The sequence below is a fragment of the Alexandromys fortis genome, unplaced genomic scaffold, assembly GCF_014885135.2.
Source record: "Alexandromys fortis isolate MF-2015 unplaced genomic scaffold, M_Fortis_MF-2015_v1.1 scaffold_173, whole genome shotgun sequence".
In the NCBI taxonomy this organism is placed as follows: Eukaryota; Metazoa; Chordata; class Mammalia; order Rodentia; family Cricetidae; genus Alexandromys; species Alexandromys fortis.
This window is the reverse complement of record NW_026068051.1, coordinates 2,315,092-2,339,460: the sequence shown is the minus strand read 5'-3', so window position 1 is coordinate 2,339,460 and position 24,369 is coordinate 2,315,092. Positions and strand designations below refer to the sequence as shown.

Sequence of the window (24,369 nt, the reverse complement as noted above, 5' to 3'; positions counted from 1 at the left end):
ACACTGTCTTTTAAAACAAACAAATTAACAAAAATATATTTGTGAATCATTATTTGTATGTGTATATGTGGGCATTTGAAGATCAGAAGATTATGTGGGTTTCTTCCTCCATTTTACTTTCTATGACAAGGTCTCCCACTGAACCTGGAGCTCATTAATTGGCAGAGCCGCCTGGCCAGGAATCCTTCTATTTTTGTCTCCACAGTGTGGAGATTATAGGTATGTACTACAGTGACTTAATTTTTACATGGGTGGGGGGCTGTGAACTTGGATCCTCACAGTCCTATGCTATGCACTCTACTATCTGAGCTATCTTCCTGGCCCTTATTAATTTTTTTTTTTTGAGACAGAATTTTTTACTTTGAGCCAGACTGCTCTAGATCTCTGCTTTATCTCAAGTGCTGGGATGACAAAAGTATATCACTATGTCCAGTGTATAAATTATTTAACTGCAGAGTTAGAAAGAACAAAAAAGAGTAAGTTTAAAACTGTCTAAGTTAGATGTGGTGGCCTCTCTCCAGAGGTAGTAGGAGGATTAAGTTCAAGTATTCAAGTTCAGTCTAGATGACATAGTGAAAGTATCTCCAAGTACAACAAAATAAATCTGTAAAAATAATATACCGACTTACCTTTATGTCTATCTATTTTGCTACTATTTGCTATAAAGGACATTTCCTCAGGCCAGCTCATATCTTTGTTGCGAACTGGAAAGACAGATTGGAATGTATTAACTTCTTACCCATATGATTCAATCACTCAAAAAACCATGTTAAAAAATTATTTCTATTACCAGAACTTAAAAAAAATCAAGTAAATTTTAGTAAATCTAAAATCATTCCAATTCTTTATATTTTGAGTGTTTCTTGTAGCCCAGGCTAGCCACAGACTTGCTATATCTATGTGTAGCCAACGATAACCAGACTCCACTTCCTGAGTGCTGGTATTACAACTATAGTTGGTTTTATGTGGAGTAGGAATCAAATTCATACATGCTAGTCTAGGCAGTGGTGGCATACCTTAAATGCGAGCACTTGGGGGTGGTGGTGGCAGAAGCAGGCAGATCTCTGTGAGTTTGAGGCCAGCCTGATCTATAGAGTTCCAGGACAGTCAGGGTCACACTGAGAAGCCCTGTCTTTAAAAACTAAAACAAACAAAAATCAAAACAAAACAAAAAAAATCTCATGTATGCCAGGCAACAAGTCTACTAACTGAATTACATCCCTACATCCTTAGCCCCTTACTGTTTTTTTGGTTCACTGATCTCTCTCTCTCTCTCTGGTTAATGTACAAAATAATGGAGTTCATCAAGAATCTTTACACATCATCATCATCATTATAGTTTGTTCAATTCTACTCTTTCTACTGGGGATTTTAAAGTCATTTTAAATAATAGTAAGACACTACTTCAAGTACTAACTTGAAGTAAAATTATATTTAAACATCTACAGAAGTAATTGAAGTTTAGATATAGTAAAATTTCCCAAACTTAAAACATCAGAAATATGCTGGGCAGTGATGGTGTACGCCTTTAATCCCAACACTCGGGAAGTAGAGGCAGGTAAATCTCTGTGAGTTCAAAGCCAGCCTGGTCTATAGAGTGAGTCCAAGGACAGCCAGGGCTGTCACAGAGAAACACTATCTTGAAAAAAAAACAAAAAACAAAAAACAAAACAAACAAAAATCAGAAATATGGAAATCTTTCCATCGAATTAACAATTGTTGATGCAATCCACTAATTTAATCACATGCAGTGTTTTCATGAGGCATTATATTCAACATGAATGCTTCGTGTGTAAATCATCGGTGAGTACAGAAGTTGCACTGTTGGTGAGGGGCCAGTGCTAATGAATACTAGAGTCTGATAGGAGATGGGAACAAAACTTAGTTGGTAGGACGCCTCACATGCATGGGATCCTAGGTTCATTCTCCAGTACTGGGGGAGAAATGGTATCTTAACTCAAAATGGTAGTCTGAAAATTTTATAAAACTTCGTAACTTACAACTGAATTTACCTGTTGCCACCCACATTTTCCTTCCTTGGTCAGCCTAAGGCTACATATAAACAGCCATTCTTCTTCTGAAACAATCTAGTAGGTAAGAAACACACTAGGAGTTCAGTGGGTCTGCTTTAACATAAGGAATATAATGCTAACTATCTTGAGAAAATTGTAAAATGGGATTACTTAGTGAGTAATTCTGTAGTCTTACCCTAAGCTAAAACTTAATCTATGCCATCATATGGGAGGCAGAGGCAGCAGGATCAGAGTAAAAAGTAAAAGATCTTCCTCATCTATTCAGTGAAGTTCAAGGCCAGCTGGGCTATAAGAGATTGTCTCAAAATTACAAAACAACAATTTCCCCAAATTAACCCAACACACAGCAAAAACCCATTAACAAAACTAAAGACTCCCCCACATACATCACCACTACTACAAATAGATGTGCATTTCTATTCTGTACCTTCAATTACCAGGTGCTGCTCATCCTGGATTTTCAAATATTCCAACCTATGATCCTCATCATCCAAAAGAGTCAGGTAGTTCTGTAGAGAAGAAAATGCTTCTGTTAATTTGGCTAGTAAACTTGAAACAAATACAAAAATAAAAATGAATGACAACTACTATTCCTTTGCACTTACATTTTACAGATATTTAGTTGTTCAAATTTATAGTTTAGGGGACAAAATGACGGAATGATGGTGTGTTCTAAAATTTTACATGTTGCTGAAACAAAATTATATATAATTTGTGGAATGGAGTAAATAAGTCACTACAGACCAAACCAAAGTTCACCAGGACAACAGAACTTGCAGAAAATAAAGCTTCATTCCCTTTACTGTGAAAACTGGGGTATAGAATGTTAAGTGACTTGCCTCAGCTGTAAACTAACAAATGGCAGAATAAGGATTTAACTCTTAGTAATGTAACTTGTAACTGAATTTACCTATTTCCCTATTGCTACTCATATTTTCCTTCCTTGTGCACACAAACTGTGCCCTTAATTCCTATATGATTATGCTTCTTAATGGTGACTAAAGCAGGACACAAGAAAGAATATACTAGAGAACAGAGAACTAGGGAAACTATACTTACGACCCAGCTTTAGAATACAAGCAATACTGAATATACTATGAAGAACATACAAGCATTTAATATAGCATTGCCTCTGTGGAGGGTGGAAGATAAAGGTCAGGGATGGAAATAAAGAATTTTTACTATGTACTTTACATTGTTTGTATTTTAAACGTACATAAGCAACTTTAAAAGAAATCTAACAAGAAATCTACTTAAAAAAAAAAAAAAAGACCGGGCTAGAGACCGAGCTCAGTGGTTAAGACCACTTGTTTTTCCTTACAAAGCTCCAGGGCTTCCTTCCCTGCACCCTTTGTTCACAACCTTTTGTATCTCCAGTTCCAGGGAATCTGACCACTCTTCTGGTTTTCATGGGCACCAGGTATGTGCGTGGTACAGACATTACATGCAGATAAAACATAACAAAATAAAAGAAAAATATAAGACTATTTGCTGTAACTTTATAATGCCACAGCAATCTATAAAAATGGTACTGTTTTGCTCATGTTGATTAACTGTCATTATGATCTCAGGTGACAAATGTTTACATGTATGTATACAGAACTTAAAACTCTAAAGTTTTCTTTGAGAACCCAGAAATGGCTTTTAGCATAACTACTACAGACAATTCTCTTCTTTATGAAATACAGTTAAACTCTTTTTTGAAACCCAGAGCCTAGTTTATATTGAACAAGTGCTTTACCACCGGACTATATCCCCAGCATAATTTAACATCAGACTTTTCATGAATCTGAGATGTTTCTTACCTCACTATTGTATAGCCATAGTCGCATATCTTCCTCTTTGATGCGAAGCCTTTGAGACAGATATTCATGAATTTCCTTGATGGTTTGCATTCTACTAAAACAGCCTGTATAGGCTAATACCCGCTTTAGAGGCGCATTTGGAGAAGGTACATTTCCTATAGTTATAGTAGGTATGATAAGGAAAAAAGGAGACATTAAAAGAATATACAAACAAACATAAAACACCGGTTTCAGCAATGGTGACCATGGTAATTTAGAAAACAATGATGAGAAGTAAGAAGTAAATGTTTAATAATCTTATAAATGAAGAATATTATGAAAAACCTGAATATGGATGGACATGGTAATCCCAGCACAAAAAGACCAAGAGTTCATCAGAGTCATCCTCAGCTACATAAAGGTCAGTCTGAGCTACACAAGACCCTGCCTCAAAGAAACCAAAGTAGGGGGCTGCTTGAGAAAATTGTAGACCCAAATATCTTAAAGCCTCAATTTTGTCAATAAAAGCATAGTGATCCAAATAATTGACATATTTTGATCCTAAGAATAGGAACATGATGATAAAAAAAAGTAACTGACATCAGTATATGGCTGTTCTTAGTTTGGTCATAATAGCAAGATGAAATAAAATTCTTCTAAAGAATAGGAAAGGACTGGGTGGTGGTGGTGTATGCCTTTAATCCCAGCACTCAGAAGGCAGAGACAGGAGGATCTCTGTGAGTTCGAGGCTACCCTGATGTATAAGAGCTAGTTCTAGGACAGCCTTCAAAGCTACAGAGAAACCTTGTCTTGAAAAAACAAGCAAACATAAAGAATTTCGGGAGGGGATTAGGGATTTAGCTCAGGAGTAAAATCCTTGCTCAGCATTTGCAAAAGACCTGGGTTTAATGCCCAGAACTGGAAAATAAAATAAAATGAAGAGTGAGGGTGCTTGAAATAGAATGGAATTTGAATTCAACAGATAGTTAATTTCGTTCACCTAATCTAGTTCTTAAAACTCAGAATTGTAGCTGGGTGGTGGCATATACCTTTAATCCCAGCACTCGGGAGGCAGAGGCAGGCAGATCTCTGTGAGTTCGAGGCCACGCTGGTCTACAAGAGCTAGTTCCAGGACAGGGCTGTTACACAGAGAAACCATGTCTTGAAAAAAACCAAACCAAACACAGACAGACAGACAGACAGACAGACAGACAGACAGACAGGGCGGGCGAAAGAGAGAGAGAGAGAGAGAGAGAGAGAGAGAGAGAGAGAGAGAGAGAGAGAGAGAGAATCTAGTTTGCCTACCCAACCTGTTGGCAACACAATGACCTTGAATTCCTGAAGTACTCAGAGTAGAATCAAAAAGACTGGTGATACAATTGTCTTTCAGGCTCTTAGAGGTGTTGATCTGAGAACTTTATTATATATACATATATACTAAATATACTAAGTCTACTTATACTTAAAATATGAAGGAATAAAATGACAAGACCCATGAAAATCAAAGACAAGTTATAAATGTGCTAAATATTGGTCAATTACTTAGTCAACAACCTAGACAAAAGCTGTAGCTCACAACAGTTATACATACCTTCAAGAGGTTAGATTTTTGTTAAATTCTCCTTTGAAAGGAATAATCTTTTGTTTGTTTGTTTTTTTGAGACAGGGTTTCTCTATAACTTTGAAACCTGTTACTAGCTATTTTAGTACTGGCTGGTCTTGAACTCACAGAGATCCATCCATCTGCTTCTGCCTCCCGAGTGCTGGGACTAAAGGTGTGTACCATTACCACCCGGCTAAAAAAAGTAATTTTTTAAAAAGCCTGGTGAATATCGTTAATAACTGAGTATTTGACCAAGAAGCACACAATGTATAGCATAACAAAACTCAACCATGATTTTTTTTAATGTGTACCAAAGCAAATATTTATCTATTAGCAAGCAAAAAAAATAACCCTTAAAACAAATTTCTTCAATTATACATCAGAGGATTAGTTTTAAGATTACAGCAAGAAAGCAGTTTTATAAAATTCAAAATAATGATTCATTTTTTAATTAGTCAGGAATAAAATTTCAAACTAAGAAACAAATTTGGAGAATCAGCACTATCCCATTCTAGAATTCAGAAGCACCGGCAAGCATAATGCCCCAGCCAATCTTCACTGTCCTAGGCCACAAAAAGGAAAACTGAGTTCCAGAGCTCATTAAGCAGGCAGCCACTTATATGCATAATTTTTGCTTTTGAAGAGAACCAGCAAATCAGAAATTCACAGAAGCAGCAAAAATCTAGGATCAGCACAAGAGTTACAAATACTTACTAAAAATGCAACAACGTATCTTGCCTCTCATGTTATCTTTCAAAGAGAATCAAAAAAGACATGCTATGGGTGCCATGGAAGGTATGCTAACATTTCTATTTACCAGAAAGTTAAATAAAGAATGTTTCATAAAGATTCTATTCATTGTTCGTGATTTTAACGTTAAGGAGTGAACACTGTTTTGTTCTGTCATGAAACAGTATGTGAATCATCTTCATACATTATCTGAAGGGAGCCTTTAAAAAAGATTTATATTTTCTTGAAGATTTATTTTTTTAAAATAATATGCTTATTTTTATTTTATGTGAAAATGGTGTTCTTGCCTTCATCTATGCCTGTGTGAGGGTGTAGGATCTTTTGGAACTAGAATCACAGACAACTGTAGGCTGTCATGGGAGGGTGGGAATTTGAAGACAGGTCCTCTGGAAGAGCAGTAAGTGTTCTTAATTATTGAGCCATTTCTCCAGACCAGATTTATTTATTTTTATTTTATGTGTATAAGTATGCATGTACATGTGTGCCTGGTGCCTGTGGAGGTTAAAAGACGTGTCAGATCCCCGAGCACTACTGGCGTTAAGGATGGTTATGAGAATCCATGTGGGTGCTGGGAACTGAATCTGGGGCCTGTTCTGTCCCTTAGGAGAGATGGCTCAGTGGTTAAGAGCACTGCCTGCTCTTCCAAAGGTCCTGAGTTCAATTCCCAGCAACCACATGGTGGCTCACAACCATCTATCTGTAAAGAGGTCTGGCGCCCTCTTCTGGCCTTCAGGCATACAGACAGAATATTATATACATAATAAACAAACAAACAAACAAACAAATAATAAAAAAGACAAGCCCCGCCCACTCCCCCATCCACTGCAGAGGCAGGCAGATCTTACTGCCTGCCTGAAGTCAGAGTCCTTCCTTTCCATCTCAATCTCTCTGTCTCTCTGTCTCACTCTTCTCTTCCCTTCCCTTTCATAACCCACTAAATAAATATTCAATTTCCAACTGCACTCCGCATGGCGTGCTTATCCATCAAGGTCTCTCACCTACCAGGCAGCTTTCTGCCTGGGACCCTTGTGGCTTGCTGTGGTTTCAGGACCTGCTGCCTGTTGCTGCTTGGGGACCTGCAGCATTTTACTTAAACCATTACAGCCTGAGCAGGACCAACAAATGATTTTAACCACGGAGTCATTTCTCCAGCCCCCTTTTAAGGAAAATTCAAAAGAGAGCTAGTACTTACATGGGGTTTACAGATAGTCATAACATTCTAACAACTTAAACACAGTTCAAGACTTTCAATTGATGAATTAATTTTAAATTTTTACTTTACATTACTTAGTATCTGTGTGTGTGTGCAGGTATACGAAGTGTGCATGTAAAGGTCAGAGAACAACTTGTAGGAGTCAGTTCTCTCCTTTCACCATGTGAGTCTGGGGATCAAACTCAGGGTTGTCAGACTTGGTCACAAGTAACTCATGGAGCCAGCTAGCCAGCTCAAATCTATTTTTTAAAGTTTGTTTGTTTATTTATTTATTCGTCCATTCATTTATTACGTATACAATGTTCTGCCTGCATGTAAGTCTGCATGCCAGAAGAGGGCATCAGATCTCATTATAGATGGTTGTGAGCCACCATGTGGTGCTGGGAATTGAACTCAGGACCTCTAGAAGAGCAGCTAGTGCTCTTAACCTCTGAGCCACCTCTCCAGCCCCTCTATTTTTTTTTTTTAAACTGAAGACTAATTTCAAATATTTGCAAGGGAAAATACATAAATATTCTCCACCAATAAAATTTAACTTAGGTTTGAATCAAAGGAGATAACTTTGGGAGCCATCTAGCCAGCTCAAATCTATTTTTTTTTTTTAACTGAAGAATAATTTCAAATATTTGCAAGGGAAAATACGTAAATATTCTTCATCAATAAAATTTAACTTAATTTAGAATCAAAGGAGAACCTTATTCATGTTATATATTAAGAGGAACNGTAAAAAGATTATGTCTCAGCTGGGCGGTGGTGGCACATGCCTTTAATCCCAAGACTCGGGAGGGATTTTGTGTGTATGGGTGTTTTACCTGCATGTATGTCTGTTACCACATGAGTACAGTGTCCTTGAAGGCTCAAAGAGGGAATCCTCTGGAGCTGCAGTTTAAGAATGGTTGAGATATATGTGTATTTTAGTTCAAACTCAGATCCTCTAGAAGATAAGCCAGTGTTCTTAATCACTAAGTCATCACCCCAGACCCCATGTGTATGGGCTTTTGCCAGCATAAATGTATACACACCACATGTGTACCTGGTATCCACAGAAGAGATTGTCAGGTCCCCTGGAACTGAAGTGTCAGATAGATGTCAGCCACCATGTAGGTGCTAGGAATCAAACCCAAGTTCTTTTGCAAGATCAGCCAGTGCTCTAACCACTGAGCAATTCTCTCTAGCCCTTAACCTAAGGTCCTCTTAAAGACAGTGTTGCTCTATATAGTAGGCTGCCCTGAACCTAAGACCCTTGAGTATTGGTATACTAGTCATGTGTCACACACCTTTAATCCCAGCACTCAGGAGGCAGAGACAGGCGAATCTCTGAGTTCGAGGCCAGTTTGGTCTACAGAGCTAGTTCCAGGACAGGCTCCAAAGCTACAGAGAAACGCTGTCTCAAAAAAAAAAAAAAAAAAAAAAAACAACAACAAAAGAAACAAAAAACCCAACCAGAATGCAACCACAAAAAAACTTCCTCAAAATCAAAGCAAATGTATTATGTGTATTATGTCTCTTACAAAATGTTCTTAGCTAGTACAATAAATGCTTCTCGTTTTGTTAAAATAAAAGTAGCCCATAAGGGATTAATTATGTCAATAAATTTGAGTAAGGTTAAAAAGATTAGTCAATGATTGGTGAACTGCATCTTAGGGATAACAACAATTTACAATGGCTTAACTAAAGAAAATTAAGTAAAATCTATTCTATTTGCTATTTTCATAAACTTACAAACTATAAAAGAAAATAAACCTTAGTTTGCACCTAAGAGTTTGCCTCTGTCCCATCCAATCTTGTGCATGACCACAGATCTAAGCTCACAGTGATTTACTGATTCTGTATGAAAGCAAAGGACATATATTAGCACAGTGGCACCAGACTTTGAGCAATGTGATTTTCCATTTATTTTTAAGGAAATGTGTGGCATTCTTGCTGCATTCTTAAGTTACCTCTAGGCAAGTGCTGAGGAAACATTCTCAGGCTCATCATACCCATATTCACCCAGATGTTAGACTGCTGAGTCCGTGTGGCTGGCTGCTGTCGAAGGAAGAGAAGATAGCGAGGAAATAATTCTAGCTCTGGGATTTCCGTCTTGCTATTCTTGATTACCTATTTTTGTAAAAGATTTAAAAAGTAGTGATAACTCTAAAAAACAAAACCCTTTTAGTCAAACTTAAGGTTCTATTAATAAAGTTTTTATAATTTATTGATCTTATGAGTATGAGTGTTTTGCTCGTTTATATGTATGTGCATCACATGTGTGCCTATTGTCTGTAGAGGACATAAGAGGGCACTAGATCCCCTGGACCTGGAGAAAAAAATGACTGTTACCTGCCATGTTGGTACAAGGAACTAAACCTAGGTCTTCTGAAAGAACAGTAAGTGTTCTTATAAACTCTGAACCATTTCTTTAGCCCCTCTTGGTGCATTTTTGAAAATTATTTTTACTTTATGAGCATGTTTTTTTTTAAAAGAAATTAATATATATACATTCCTTAAAATTGTTTTTAAGCTGGGCAGTGGTGGCACATGCCTTTAACACTAGCACTCAGGAGGCAGAGGCAGGCAGATCTCTGTGAGTTCGAGGCCACGCTGGTCTACAAGAGCTAGTTCCAGGCCAGTCTCCAAAGCTACAGAGAAACGCTGTCTCAAAAAAAAAAAACCAAAAAACAAAAAACAAAACAAACAAACAAAAAAAACCAACAACAAAAGGCATGTGTTACTATTCCAAGCTCTGACATTAATTTTAAAATATTCAATAAATTCACTACCTGTATTTTAGTAGCTTACTCCTACATTCAAGCTACATAGATTTGAATATGCTCAGGTTTCTGCTCTTAAATTAATCTTTCAAGATTAGAATTTATAGACATTTCTATCCCACCTTTCATTTAAAAACAAAATTAAGTATCAAAAACCAAACCAAAACAAAACCCTCCAAATCTCAGATGTGAGTTTAGTTTTAGTTTTCAACACTCAATAGCTTCTCTTAAAAACGGACAAACCATTACAAAGAAATCTCAACTGCTCAAGGAAACATCATCCATGGAATCTCAACAGTTCAGCTGCCTAAACAAGACCTAACTAAGGACAACACCAAGGCATGCGAACATGGAAAGGGAAATACTCAAGCAGCCCCACCCCTAGGCAAAAAACTATAGGCAACAAAGAAATGCTCAGAGAGGGAGAAGTAGTCTTTCCCCATGGGAGAGGCCCCTAATTGGTTATTTAACACCCAGGTCAGTCAGCCTTGAAACCTTGCACATGCAACACTGAATGGACTACCGTATATATTTTGTGTGTGTGTGTGTGTGTGTGTGTGTGAGCACACACCTGTGCACATACGTGTCTGTAAATAACAACTGGGGAGGAAGAGGCCAAGAGTTTGGGGTAGTGTGGAAGGTAGTGGGAGGAGTTAGAGGAAGGAAAAAACATGGAGGGAAATAATATAATTGCATTTCAATACCTTTCCAAAACCTTAAATATTACCTAAATACTCATTGAATACATAAAATGTAAAGGAACCTAAAGTTATTTTTCAATTAATTTGAACAGGTTTCAAGTACTGTGCTACCACAAGGTAAGAATTAAATTGTGACTAGGGAAATTCACACAGAAAAGTGAATATCAAACTCTGGCCTTCATACTCCATGCACGCACGCGCACACACACACATCCTTCTATGACTACTTCTTACATAAGGCACTATTAGGATACTTACTGGTCGAGGGAGGGCCAGGTTTGCTCCATACCAATGATAAAGTGCTCTCCATACAGGTTCTGGGACCATTTCATAATCTCTTCCATGGATTAGCTGTGGAGTTCGTTTTAATCTTCCTCCTTCTAGTGTTAACGATGTAGCCTTAGAAAAAAATGAAATTTAAGTATTGTTTTTAATTTTATAGTCTCTTATACATCAAAAAAATGTAGATATAGAACAAATTAATATTATTTCCTAGTTTCATATTGCTGGAAATAAATTTATTCGTCTGTGATTTTTGGTGGCTCCTATTCTGTGAACAAGTTAACTGTTACTGAGTTACATCCCCAACCCAGAAAATGGGATTTTGGCAGAGATTTGTAAGTTTTACTTTTCAGTGAACTATTTAAGAAAGGAACTCTGGGTGGGTAGGGTGGTATAGGCATTTAGCACCAGCATTTAGGAGGCAGAGGCAGGTGAATCCTCGAGTTCCAGGTCAGCCTGGGCTATATAGCATATCCTCTCTCATAGAGAAGCACTATGAGATGACATCATGCCTATGACAGGCTAATTTAAATGAACTACAATGCTTTTCTTTATGCTAAAACCTTTGAAATTTAATGGCTACTTGAAAGAGAACAATTTGAAAGTCTGATGTCAAACACCTACCTTTACTGGTTCTTGAGTTACTAGTGGCTGGTTATCAATAGCTCCTGGCTTCTGAGGATTAAGGTGCAAAAGGATATTCCCATTGGCTCCTAGTAAACACTGGTTGTTATTGTCAGAAGTATTATGTTGCCTTGCAAAGCACATATCTGCCCCTGGTGTGCCAGAATACAGAAAGCCTATCAAGAAACAAAACAAAACAATAATGATAGTTTCTTAATTTTAGTGTTTTTGTTTTTTTGAGACAGGGTTTCACTGTGTAAAAGCTTTGGCTGTCCTGGAACTCACTCCGTAGACCAGGCTGGCCTTGAACTCACAGAGATCCACCTGTCTCTGCCTCCCAAGTGCTAGGATTAAAGGCATAAGCCATCACAGCCCAGTGAAGCAATTTTTAGTTTTTTTCTTCAGAAAATGACTGTACCTTCTTTTTAATTTATTTCTATTTAACTTTATTTTATGTGCATTAGTGTGAGGGTGTCAGATCCCCTGAAACTGAGGTTACAGATAGTTAGGAGTTGCCATGTGGGTGTTGGGATTTGAACCTCAGTTCTCTGGAAGAACAGCCAGTATGCTCCAGACCTTACTTTTGGTTTTTCTATATACACAGGCTTAAATATATAAATCCAAATGTCAATGTATTTTGTTAATGCTCTTATCCTGGTATGTTACTCAAGTTTTACATTTTGATAAATATAGAAGATAAGAAGGACAGATATATTCTTTCTAGATAAAAGATAATAATAGAATTAGAATACAAGTTTTTACCAACTGAACATCTGAACATCTTCCTAGACTATACAATAATTTATAATGAGAATTACAGGCTAAGTAGTTGTGTTTTCACACTCCCTAAAATTCTCATACTGCAAGCATTATTCCAAATATTCTTGGCACAAACAGCAATAGGAAGCCTCTAAACCTCTGTTCCTCTCCTTTTCCCTATCTCTGAGTCAAGGTGTGTATATCTCTGGCTAGCCAGGCATTCACATTATATAGATCAGGCTGGCCTTGAACTCAGATATTCACCTGCCTTCTATTCCCTTTAAAGGGTGTTGAGTGTTACCACACTCAGTGCCTGTTTTCTTAATATAGCTATTTAAAAAGAAGTCATGATCTTTATAATAGAAAAACAGAGAAAAATGCCTAATAATGGCAGTTTGAACCTGATAGTATTTTAAGATATTTCAACTCTCAACTACATGTCAATCTTCTGTAAACATTCTAATTATCAACTGCTTTGTAAACTTCTATTCATGTTACTACTCATCCTATGGGTAATAATGTTATATAGTAAAATACACATCAGAACCTGGACTCAAATGGAAAAAGAAAGGATGATGGAGAAAAATATGAGAATGAAATGTGGTGTTAAAGCAGATCACAATACTTCTAGGACCACTAAATGATTTCTGTCATGTCAGACAGGGAGGTAAATAATAGAATGAAGGAAATGCTAGTTCTGCCAGTGTGCTTACTACTCCCACAGAAAAAGGAAGAAAATGTCAGAAGAGAAAATAATGGCAGAGAAAATGTTTGAGGGTTTTAGTATTTTATCAGCAATTAAGAGGAATGATTCTCAAGATGAATTATAGTAGTACTAAAGTATCTTCCTTGTAAGTATAGAACCATTAAGTTTCAGGTAAGTACAAAGGACAGAAGGGAATTATGGTAAGTATTATTAATATATAGCATTTTAACAAAATAAATCTCAAACTTCTGGGCTGAAGTGTTAAAACAATCTAATATGAAGATTCTAATCCAATGAAGGCACGTTTATGATTAAGGAGTTCTGGATACGGATAATTTTATTTTCTTAAAAATCTGTATTCACTAGACTGAATTTATTGGCAAAGCATTAAATAGCAATATGGCTTGGCTAATGAAAAATGAAAGGACTTTCATAGTGAGAGATTACTTTTACTTAAAAACCAAGAATACACCCAAGAATTTTATAATTGACTATTTTATTCAAAATATATTTCTTTGAATGGAAGCCTGATATTGATACTGTTCTGGTGTAGAGTTCCTTCTGTTTGTGTGTTGCTTTCATTGGTTAATGAATAAAGAAACTGCCTTGGCCTAGTTGATATGGTGGAACTAAGGTAGGTGAAGAAAACAGAACTGAATGCTGAGAGGAAGAGGGGCAGAGTCAGAGAAGCCATGGATCCTCCACCTGAGATGGACACCAGTTAGAATCTCTGGTAAGCCATTGCCATGTAGCGATACACAGATTAATGGAGATGGGTTAAACTAATATGTAAGAGTTAGTCAATAAGAAGTTAGAGCTAATGGCCAAGCAGTGTTTTAATACAGTTTCTGTGTGGTTATTTCAGGTGTAAGGTAGCCAGGTAGCCAGGCAGCCAGGACGAACAAGGGGCCCTCTCCTTACAACACTGTGCCCACAAAAGCAGACTCAGAGAGAATAATCACGAGTGGTGTGGTGGTACATGCCTGTAATCCCAGTACTTAGGAAGTTCCAGGAGAAGTTACAGGTCCACCTCAGCTACAAAGCAAGATCAAGGCTAGTCTGGGTTAATTGAGAACCTGTGTCAAAAACATTATTAAGCCCCATGGGAGACATATTTACCACTGCCAGTAGACTCTGAGGCTTCAGATGCAGAAGAAATGTTGTCTGAGTATTTCTCTTCTGTGGTATTCATATAACTGAGGTTGTTACTGATTTTATCTTCTCCCTGCTCCATAGAATGTGCTGCTGTTCCAAATGAAAATTTTCCCCCATTTAGAACTGATGATGGCTCAATCACAACAGGGTTGGCATCCTAAAATCATAAAAAATAAGACAAATATAACATTCTACACGTAACTGTAGCTTTTAAGGAATTATTTTTAACTTATTCTATTGTGTTTTATGTACATGTGATGTGGGATTCCCCTCTGTATGCTGATTACCATTAATGAATAAAGAAACTGCTTTGGACCTATAGCAGGGCAGAACTTAGCTAGGCAGGGAAAACTAAACTGAATTCTGGGAGGAAGAAGGGCAGAGTCACAGAGAATCCATGGAGCTGCCGCTGAAGACAGACATGCTGAAGACAGACATGCTAAAACTTTGCTGGTAAGCCATGACCTCGTGGAGATGCACAGATTAATGGAGATGGTTAAATTAAGATGTAAGAGTTAACCAATAAGAAACTAAAGCTTGGGGGAGGGGGAGGGAAAGGGGAGGCGGCGGTGGGGAAGAGACAGAAATCTTTAATTAATTAATAAAGAAATAAATTTAAAAAAAAGAAACTAAAGCTAATGGGCCAAGCAGTGACTTAATTAATACAGTTTCTGAGCAATGGGAATGAAACAAGCAGTCTCCCTACAACATACGTGGGTGTTTTGCTTCCATGTGTCTATGTATCATGTGTGTGCTTGGTGCCCTCAGAGGCCAGAAGAGGGTGCTGAAACCCCTGGAGCTGGAGTTACAGAAGGTTGTAAACTGCTATGTGGGTCCTAGGAATTGAACCTGGGTTCTATGGTAGAGCAATTAGAGCTCCTAACCACTGAACCATCTTTCTAGTTCTTAAAAACAATTAATTCTTATCATTGTGAGTTGCTAAAACCATTTACTATATAAATTTTACTTCCTTAAGGGGAGAATGAATATGTATATACACACATACACAATGCCCATAATATATTCATATAATACATACAATATACTCAACAGTACACTGAGAAAGACTGTACCACATAAACAAGGTCTGAAAGGCACTGATTACCACATACAGCAAAACATTCAAAATCAAAGGAGAAGAACAATTCATGATAAAAACAAATTTAAGAAATTTATGTTCACCAAGTTAGATCTACAGAGGATACCAGAAGGATACTTCAATCTGAAGAGAAGGTTAACCACACCAAGAGGACAGAAGGAGTAATAACAGAAAAGTTAATCAGAAGAGGTGGGGGAAAAAACACCAGTACTACAACAAAATGTCAGGAATTAAAAAATATTGCTCAACAATAACTCTCGATATAGTCTCAATTCCATAAAAAAAGACAAAGTCTCACAGATTGGCTTATAAAACGGGATTCATCTTTCTTTTGCCTCCAAGAAACACAACTCACCATCGAGGACAGATACTATCTTAGGGTAAAAAGGATGTAAAAGAGTATTCCAGGCAAATGGAACTAAGAAACAAGTAGGTGCTGGGCAGTGGTGGTGGTCCATGCCTTTAATCCTAGCACTTGGGAGGCAGGGCGTTCAAGGCCAGCCTTGACTACTACAGAGTTGAGCTCCAGGATAGCCAAGGCTACACAGAGAAACCCTGTCTGGAAAAAAACAAACAAACAAACAAAAACAAACCAAAAAGAGATTCCCATTTGTCTACTAGATTCAACATTATTTGCCAACAGGTCCCTGAAGTCTACATATATTTATTCATTGAGAAACACTACACTCCATGTTTGCTGTTTATGTTTTATATTGGAAAACATATGGGCTAGGAATGTAGCCAAATGGCAGTGTGCTTGTCTACTGTGTGAGGCACTAAAGCTCAACCTTCAGAACAGCAAACTGAACTTAAATAAGATCCACTTCCTGAGTGCAGACTTACAAGTATGGATAACTATGCTCAGCTGAAATGAAGTTTCTTATATAAGAAATTAACACTTCTTACTAATTTCCTCAAATTTTTCTTTTCTTTTTTTGAGACAAGGTTTCTTTATGTGGTCCTGGCTGTTCCAGAACTCCCTATGTAGACTAGACTCACAGAGATACACCCACCTCTAGCTCTTAAGCACTGGGATTAAAGGTGTGGGATATCACCACCCAGCCTCTCTCCCAATTTTTTAATGTAAAAGGCGAAGGACAATGCAAATAACATACTGACAACACGTTATTTTAGAAACCAGTTGCTACACTGAATCCCAGGTCTACACTGAAAAAGATAACCAGGTTTATTTTTCTCTCAGCAACAAATTCCTCACAAGTAAAAGAAATATAACCTCTTCACTCATAGAGAGAGGAGAATTCAATGACATATAGAGTGGGTAACATAAATAGGCACCTCCTTTTTCATAGGGTTGATGATAAGGGAAAAAATTTGTGTAGAAATGCATATATACAATTTTTACAAATACTCATTTCCTTTCCTTTTAAGTCTTGGTCCAAGTTGGAATGTTTTATTACTAGGTAATACTTCTACAATCTGATAGAGTTGAAAATGTTACTATAAAATTTATATAGATAGGAATTTAACTCACGTATTTGACATATTCTTTCCACTGTTGCCACCACTGCATGGAGATGATAAACCAATTGTGTCCTGGCTGCAGACCATACCTGCTTTCTCGTTCTAACCATCCTCTGTACATAAAAAAGAAATCCAATGTATAAAAAGAAATTGTGTGAAATTAAAGGCAAGACTGTAATTTGTCACTGGAATTACTTTCTCTTTCATTAGAAATTTCAAAACAGAAAAACACAAAACACAAAGATGTACTCAGCAAAGACTGCCACTATTGCAATTAGTGTAGTGGAACACTGTTCTACCAGAAAGTCAATTTCAATAGTTACAGGCCATAGCGACGCATCATTCATAAACATTGTGGGGCTGGAAAGATGGCTAAGTTGGAAAGTGCTTAATCCACAAGTACAAGGTCCTGACTTCAGATCCAGCACTATGTAAAAGCCAGGTGTAGTACTGCATGCTTAAAATCCAAGCAAAAAGGTTGTATGTAAACAGGTAGATTTCTTGAGTTTGTTGGCCAGTATTCTAGTCAATGGGTAACTGTGAATGAGAATGGCTCTCATAGCTCGTGTTTGAATGTTTGGTCTCTGGTTAATGGAATTATTAGGAAAGGATTAGGAGACACATCTTTGTTGGTGATATGTCACTAGGAGTCAGCTTTGAGATCTGAAAAGCCTATACCAGACCCAGTCTTTTGTCTTTTCTTTACTTGCTGCCTTGGATTAGGATGTAAGGTGTCAGTTACCACTGCTGCCAAAGCTTGCTGACAAGGTGATCATGAACTAATCCTCTGAAACTGAAAGGAAGCCCCCAGGTAATTGCTTCCACAGTTGCCTTAGTCATGGTATTTCTCATGGTAATACAACAGTGACTTACAGGATAGGAAGAGTCCCATAAGTTGTCCTGTGACTGCCATACATGTCCCATCACATTCCCGTCCTCACAAAAAAGTATGATGCAGTAAAAATTGTTTGAAAAATACCATAATAAAAAACTCTTCGTATGCTAGTAAAAATAAATTTAAAATAACAACAATTTAAAACTATCCTAGTGGTAAGAATCAGAATTTCATTGTGGTTTTGATTTTATTCCTTTAATAACTAATTATATTGTTCATCTTTCCATGTGTCTGGAAACTGAGTATCTCTAATGAGACACATGTCCACTGATGCAATGAAAACATTATATAACCACTTGTAGTTCTCTGTATTTTAAGTTATATCTCACACAGACATGTGTTATAAGAATAGCTAACAAAGGGCTGGAGAGATGGCTCAGCGGTTAAGAGCATTACCCCCTCTTCCAAAGGTCCTGAGTTCAATTCCCAGCAACCACATGGTGGCTCACAACCATCTGTAATGAGGTCTGGTGCCCTCTTCTGGCCTTCAGGCATACACACAGAAAGAATATTGTATACATAATAAATAAATATTTAAAAAAAAAGAATAGCTAACAAAACAAAAATAAATATCAAGCCCATTAACTGAAGACACATTTATAAGTTTTATTATGATCCATTAGGTAGTCTGAAAAATATAAAGATTATACTGATCAAAGTCATAAAAAAATCACATGTTACATACAGTTTGTTTGTTTTGTGTTATCAAAACAGAGTTTCTCTGTGTAACCCTGGCTGTGCTGGAACTTGATTTGTGGACCAGGCTGGCCTTGAACTCAGTGTTCTCTGTCCTCTGCATCCAGGTGCTGGGATTAAAGGCACGCACTACTACTGCCCGACTACATACAGCTCTTTAAATAAAACTCCAAAGTGATATCAGATAATAAAATCCAGCCACAAGGATCCTTGCTATAATTGATAATGACATGGACTGTCTTGCATTTTAAAAAATATACTTGAGGACATTCAACTGCTCTAAGACAACTGAGACAAATCACCACTCTCATTTTTCCCTCCAAGGAAACTTAAAAACATCAATTATTGTGCATGCATGCAAGCAAGCATGAGTGTGTATGTATGTATCCTTGCGTGCACTCACGTCATTGCATGTGTACAGAAACCATAGGACAAACCCAGGGCTTTAGAAATCCAGTCAGGTGATAGTGGTCAAGGGCACAGCTGTACACAGATGTCATTGCCTCATACAGTACTCCCTAGATGTTTTTTGATTGTCCCCTCTGGTGGCAACTGCTAAAGGAGTTGCCTGTTCTCTATATTTTAAACAGTTATCTTTTTGTTGTCGAGCTGTAGCCTCTCCTTATACATTCTGGCTAATGAAGGCGTATGGAAGCTACAGTTTGTTGATATTGCCTTTCACTTTGTAGGCTGTCTTTCATATAAAGAAGTTTTAGATTGTGAGGAAGTCTAAGTTACTTTGTAAGAGAATGCTTTTGGAGTCACATCTAAAAATCAAATGCAAATCCAAATAATTTCTTTTTCCTTCCTACTTTCAATTTATCTCCACTATCCAAATCATTTTAAATAGAGTATTTTGTTGGATATAAAATTCTTAGTTGGTTTTTTCTACCCTTCTTAATTCTGAATTCTATACTTTTTGATGGAAAAGTTGGCTACTCTTAGTGATGTTCTCCCATTATGACAAGTTGATTTTATCTTGCTGCTCTGAAAATTCTTTTAGTAATTACATTAGACTGTAAGTTTTCTACCACTGACTGACATCCCTGCCCCAGTACAACTTTAAAGTTAAACAGAATTTTTTTTAAAGAAATATTTATTTATTTATTATGTATACAATACTCTGTCTGTGTGTATGTCTGCAGGTCAGAAGAGGGCACCAGATCTCATTACAGATGGTTGTGAGCCACCATGTGGTTGCTGGGAATTGAACTCAGGACCTTTGGAAGAGCAGGCAATGCTCTTAACCGCTGAGCCATCTCTCCAGCCCAGTTAAACAGAATTTGACTTTTAAATTAATCTAGCTCCTTAGCTAGGAAGATGTCTTGGGATTAAAGGTGTGGGCCACCATGCAGGCCTCTACATGTAATTTTTAAAAATAGCTTTACTTTAATAATCAAAGCAACACAAATTGTTTCTTGTAACTAATGTATTTCAGACATAGAAATTTCAGCTACGTAATAAAAACCCCACGAAACTATAAAATTACCTAATAATTTGTCCTTCTTCTTCTGGAGTAGCTGGTCTTAACCCCAGAACTATGTGGCATACCTAGGGAAAAAGAAAGAATATTCAAACTTTACTAGTGGAACCAATAATTAGTCTGAGTAATATTTGATGTGATTTATATAAAATCTACTTTTTAAATGGGAACTGAATTAACATTGGTTTAACTGGTGAATTATCAATTGTTACCTGAGGAAATTTAACTAAGTAGTGTGGATTTTTTTTTTTAAATGGAGGTTAACTTCCAAATCTCCAGTAACAGAGTAGTATATGTTTTAGATCTAGAACAACCAGGCATCAGCTGTCAAGAAGAGACCAATTTCCATTTCTTCACTAATACAGGCACATGACAGAAGGCACCCTCCCAAATCTGTCATTTGCCTTAAACATACCTGGAAGAGGAGATTCAAAAACTCATTGGCAAGAACATTTTTCACACTCCAGATCTGATAGTCTTCCAGAGTAAGATGGCCCATCTGAAAGAGAGACATTTAAGCTGATCCTGTCAATAAATGTCATTTATTACAGCACTAGAAAAAAATCATATTTTTTGAAAGCAAACTAATAATATATATATGGTATGGGTTCACACAAGAAGCATGACAATTAGTATCATTTTACAAGTAATTACAAATGGTAAAAAAAACACCTATAATTTTATTCAAGCAGTCAGTTTATTATTTATTAACAATTTCCTTTCTCCAATACGACTTTGGAAATAACCTGCACACAGTGACATGGATCTGTAATTTCAGCACTTGGGAAGTAGAAGCAGAAGAATCAGGAGTTCGAGGCCATTCTTGGATACCCAGAGAGTTTGAAACCAGCCTGGGATACAAATAGTGAAATCCTTTCTCAAAAAATAAAGAACAACAACAATAATAGATGTCTTAGATAAATAGTGAGATATCATATATGCATAGTATATAGTACCAGTGAATCAGCAAAATCCTAAACTGTCACTATTTTATTATTATGGTTACATGGAGACTTGAGCAGCTAAACAATCTGCTCAATGGTCACTGAAGCCAGAAATATTAAACTTCATTTAACATAAAAATACAGTACTTATTCAGGGCAGTGGCAGCACAGGCTTTTAATCCCAGCACTAGGAGGCAGAGGCAGGCAGATCACCAAGTTTGAGGCCAGCTTGGTCTACAGAGAGAATTTCAAAAGAGCCAGGGCTACACAGAGAAACCTTATTTCAAAACAACCAAAAGAAAAAAAAGGTACTTATTATTATTATTTTTAATGTGTATAAGTGTTTTGTCTGTCTGTGCACCACATGGGTGTGTGATGGAGCCGCAAGCATCATCCCTCGGTACTGGATTTGCAGTCAGGTGTGGGTCACTGGAAATCAAACCAAGTATCTTGGGAAGAGCAGCCATTGCTCTTAATTACTGAGTCATCTCTCCAACCTGCTCTTTTTTAAATTATATAATGTGTTTTCACCCCCCACCCTCTGTGTGTGTGTGTGTGTACAAAGTCCAGAAGAGGGGAGTAAGTAACTGGAGCATACAGGTAGTTATGAGCTAAATATGGATCCTTTGCAAGAGCAGTATATACTTTTAATTGCTGAGCCATCTTTCTAGCCATAGATAGCAATACTTGTGTGTTTGTAAAACACTAAAGGAAAGTGTTTTAAACTGCATCTCTATACAACGCAATTTCTTTTTTCTTTTGTTTTTCCAAGAGCTGATTTGCCTAGAACTCTCTCTGTAGACTAGGCTGGACTCAACTCAGAGATTTGTCTGCCCCTGCCTTCTGAGTACTGGGATTAAAGTTGTGTGCCATAACCATTCTATCACCTTTTAATTAATGAGGTTTTACTATGTAGCCTAGAACTCTTAATCCTGCTCTCCTATGTCCGACTTCTAAGTAATGGGATCACAGGTGTGAGCCATCATACCCAAACTAAAAAGCAATTTCTAATAGTTCCTTCTCTAGGTTTTTATCCTTACACATACCAAACAGAAGTGGACACCTTAGTTTGACAGAAAAGGTGAATAAACAGGGAAGATTAAATTGATAAGTAGACTTTCAGCCCTGCAAAAATATATCATCATTTGTTTCTTTTTCTTTTTTTTCTTTTCTTTTCTTTTTTTGTTTTGTTTTTCGAGACAGGGTTTCTCTGTAGCTTTGGTGCCTGTGCTGGAACTAGCTCTTGTAGACCAGGCTGGCCTTGAACTCATAGAGATCAGCCTGCCTCTGCCTCTTGAGTGCTGGGATTAAAGGTGTGCACCACCACCCGCCGGCCGTCATCATTTGTTTCTATAGTTAATGGGAATATCATTTCTTCTGTGATTGTATCAAGAAAATAACTGACTTAATTATTTTTTCTAAACCTCAATTTTATAACACCATTATGGCTGATAATTTACCAGTCTGCTACTAAGTATGTGTCAGTATTTGAAAAGATTCAAATCACTTCAAATGTACTTCACACATATAAATTATTTTTAATTTCACAGAGATAAATAGTTAAAATTTTAAAACAAGCTACAGAAGTAAATAAATCTGTTATGGTACTACCAATAAGTCTTACCAAACTAAATAATTTGAGTTATTATTTGTAAATCTATGGCCTCAGCTATCTTCATGGTTCTTCCCAGTTAATCTAATCACCCCAGAAATCACAACCTCTATGTCTACCACTGTTAGCTTTTCTTCTGTTCTTAAGTCTGACACACTAGAGCCATGCTAAATACACTGTTTAGTTTCCTTTATTCACTATAAAGCTGTCCTCTTTGTAACTTATTAAATGGAAGAAATAAAAACTACAAAAGGCTATCAAGGGAAGTCTCTACTTAACACATGTATGAGCCTTCACTGAGCTGCTGTTTGAAGATGGAATGGGCTATCTTTAGAGATGATGTGAAGATATTTTAACCACAGGTCCAGATAACTGGGTATCTGGAATGCAGAAGAGTCATTTGACCATACATATAAATGACACATTTTGATTAGAGCATACAGTATTTTTAGAAAAAAATGAATTACTCATAGCTAGTCTCACCTTTGTGGTATCATGTGCATTCAATATGTCTTCTACAATGTCCGACAGAGCCATATGTAATTCCTTTAAAAAGAAATCCAAGAGAATAGTGTGTATAATTTTTAATCCCCCCATATATAAAAAATGATGCTTTTTAAAAATTTCTTCTCAAACATTCACTCCATCTTCCTTGTAAACAATCAGAACTTAGCAGGACATGGGCACACTACATACCTGCCTTGGTAACATTAAAACCCTGTCTCAAAAATCAATCAAACTAAAAAGAGAACTTACAGGAATATCATCAGTGCGGTTATCTTTCCAGACCTCCAAAAGTGCAACCACCATGTCTTTCAGTTCAACCCTGGACAGAACTCCATCACGGTCAACATCAAACACCTTGAAGCAAACTAATGACAAAAAACTCTTAGGAAAGGAAATCACTTTTAGATTCTGAAACACGATACATTTCATTATAAACTACCCTCTCCAATTACTTAATTTCTCAAGCCAGTATGTTCTAGAGCAGTTCCCATCGGGAGTAGACTATTCTATAGCATTATCATTATTTGTTTGTTTGTTTGTTTGTTTGTTTGTTTTGAGACAGGGTTTCTCTGTTGCTTTGGAGCCTGTCCTGGAACATACTCTGTAGACCAGGCTGGCCTCGAACTCAGAGATCCGCTTGTCTCTCCCTCCCAAGTGCTGGTATTAAAGGTGTCTACCACCATCATCTAGCTAGCATTATTATTATGATTATTACCATTATTGTAATATACAGAATTTTGTGAATAGATCTTATGACTGTCTCTAAATCACCACACAGGTTAAAGAGACCCATCCATCAGTCAAATTCAGAGGAGCTACCATTCTTATACACTGGAAAGAAAGGGTTAAGTCATTCTGTAAGAAGCATAACCTTATATAGGTTTTCAAGAGGCAAGGCAAATTTTTTAATCTTTCTTCGGCCTGGAGCTGTTCAATCAAACCAGGGTAATTCTACGCATATGCTTTTGTTTGCACTCAGCTACATCCACATCCCCTCCCTTAGGTTAGTATTTGCATTCAGTCAGTTATCCCCTCCCTTTAGTTAGTTTCTCATATCCAAGACTGATCCCTGAAGGGCTATTTCTCCTGTGCTTAAAATTCCCATCTTCACTGAGAATTAGAATCCTAACTTCTACTTAACCTGTCAAAAAAATCTAATTTACATTTAATACTTTGTCAAGTATAACTCTTTAGTAAAGTTTATATACAACAATGTAGAAATTAGACAATTACCACATTAATTCTAAATGAATAATTCTGGTTTGTTAACTTCTGGCTGATCAGTAAC

At 36.9% G+C, this 24,369-nt stretch overlaps 1 protein-coding gene across 1 annotated transcript in view; it reads right to left on the bottom strand.

The window, feature by feature from the left end:
- Usp32 (ubiquitin specific peptidase 32) overlaps positions 1-24,369 on the bottom strand; it is a 131,118-nt gene that overhangs the window by 39,817 nt on the left and 66,932 nt on the right. The window contains exons 7-18 of the mRNA XM_050119575.1: positions 23,331-23,489; positions 23,058-23,120; positions 20,434-20,517; positions 20,025-20,086; positions 16,955-17,057; positions 14,328-14,520; positions 11,744-11,919; positions 11,096-11,236; positions 9,366-9,483; positions 3,839-3,993; positions 2,461-2,542; positions 630-704 (exon numbers count right to left, since the gene is read on the bottom strand). Coding sequence (XP_049975532.1) covers positions 630-704; positions 2,461-2,542; positions 3,839-3,993; positions 9,366-9,483; positions 11,096-11,236; positions 11,744-11,919; positions 14,328-14,520; positions 16,955-17,057; positions 20,025-20,086; positions 20,434-20,517; positions 23,058-23,120; positions 23,331-23,489 — 1,411 coding nt within the window. The remainder of the gene's footprint in view (positions 1-629; positions 705-2,460; positions 2,543-3,838; positions 3,994-9,365; positions 9,484-11,095; positions 11,237-11,743; positions 11,920-14,327; positions 14,521-16,954; positions 17,058-20,024; positions 20,087-20,433; positions 20,518-23,057; positions 23,121-23,330; positions 23,490-24,369) is intronic.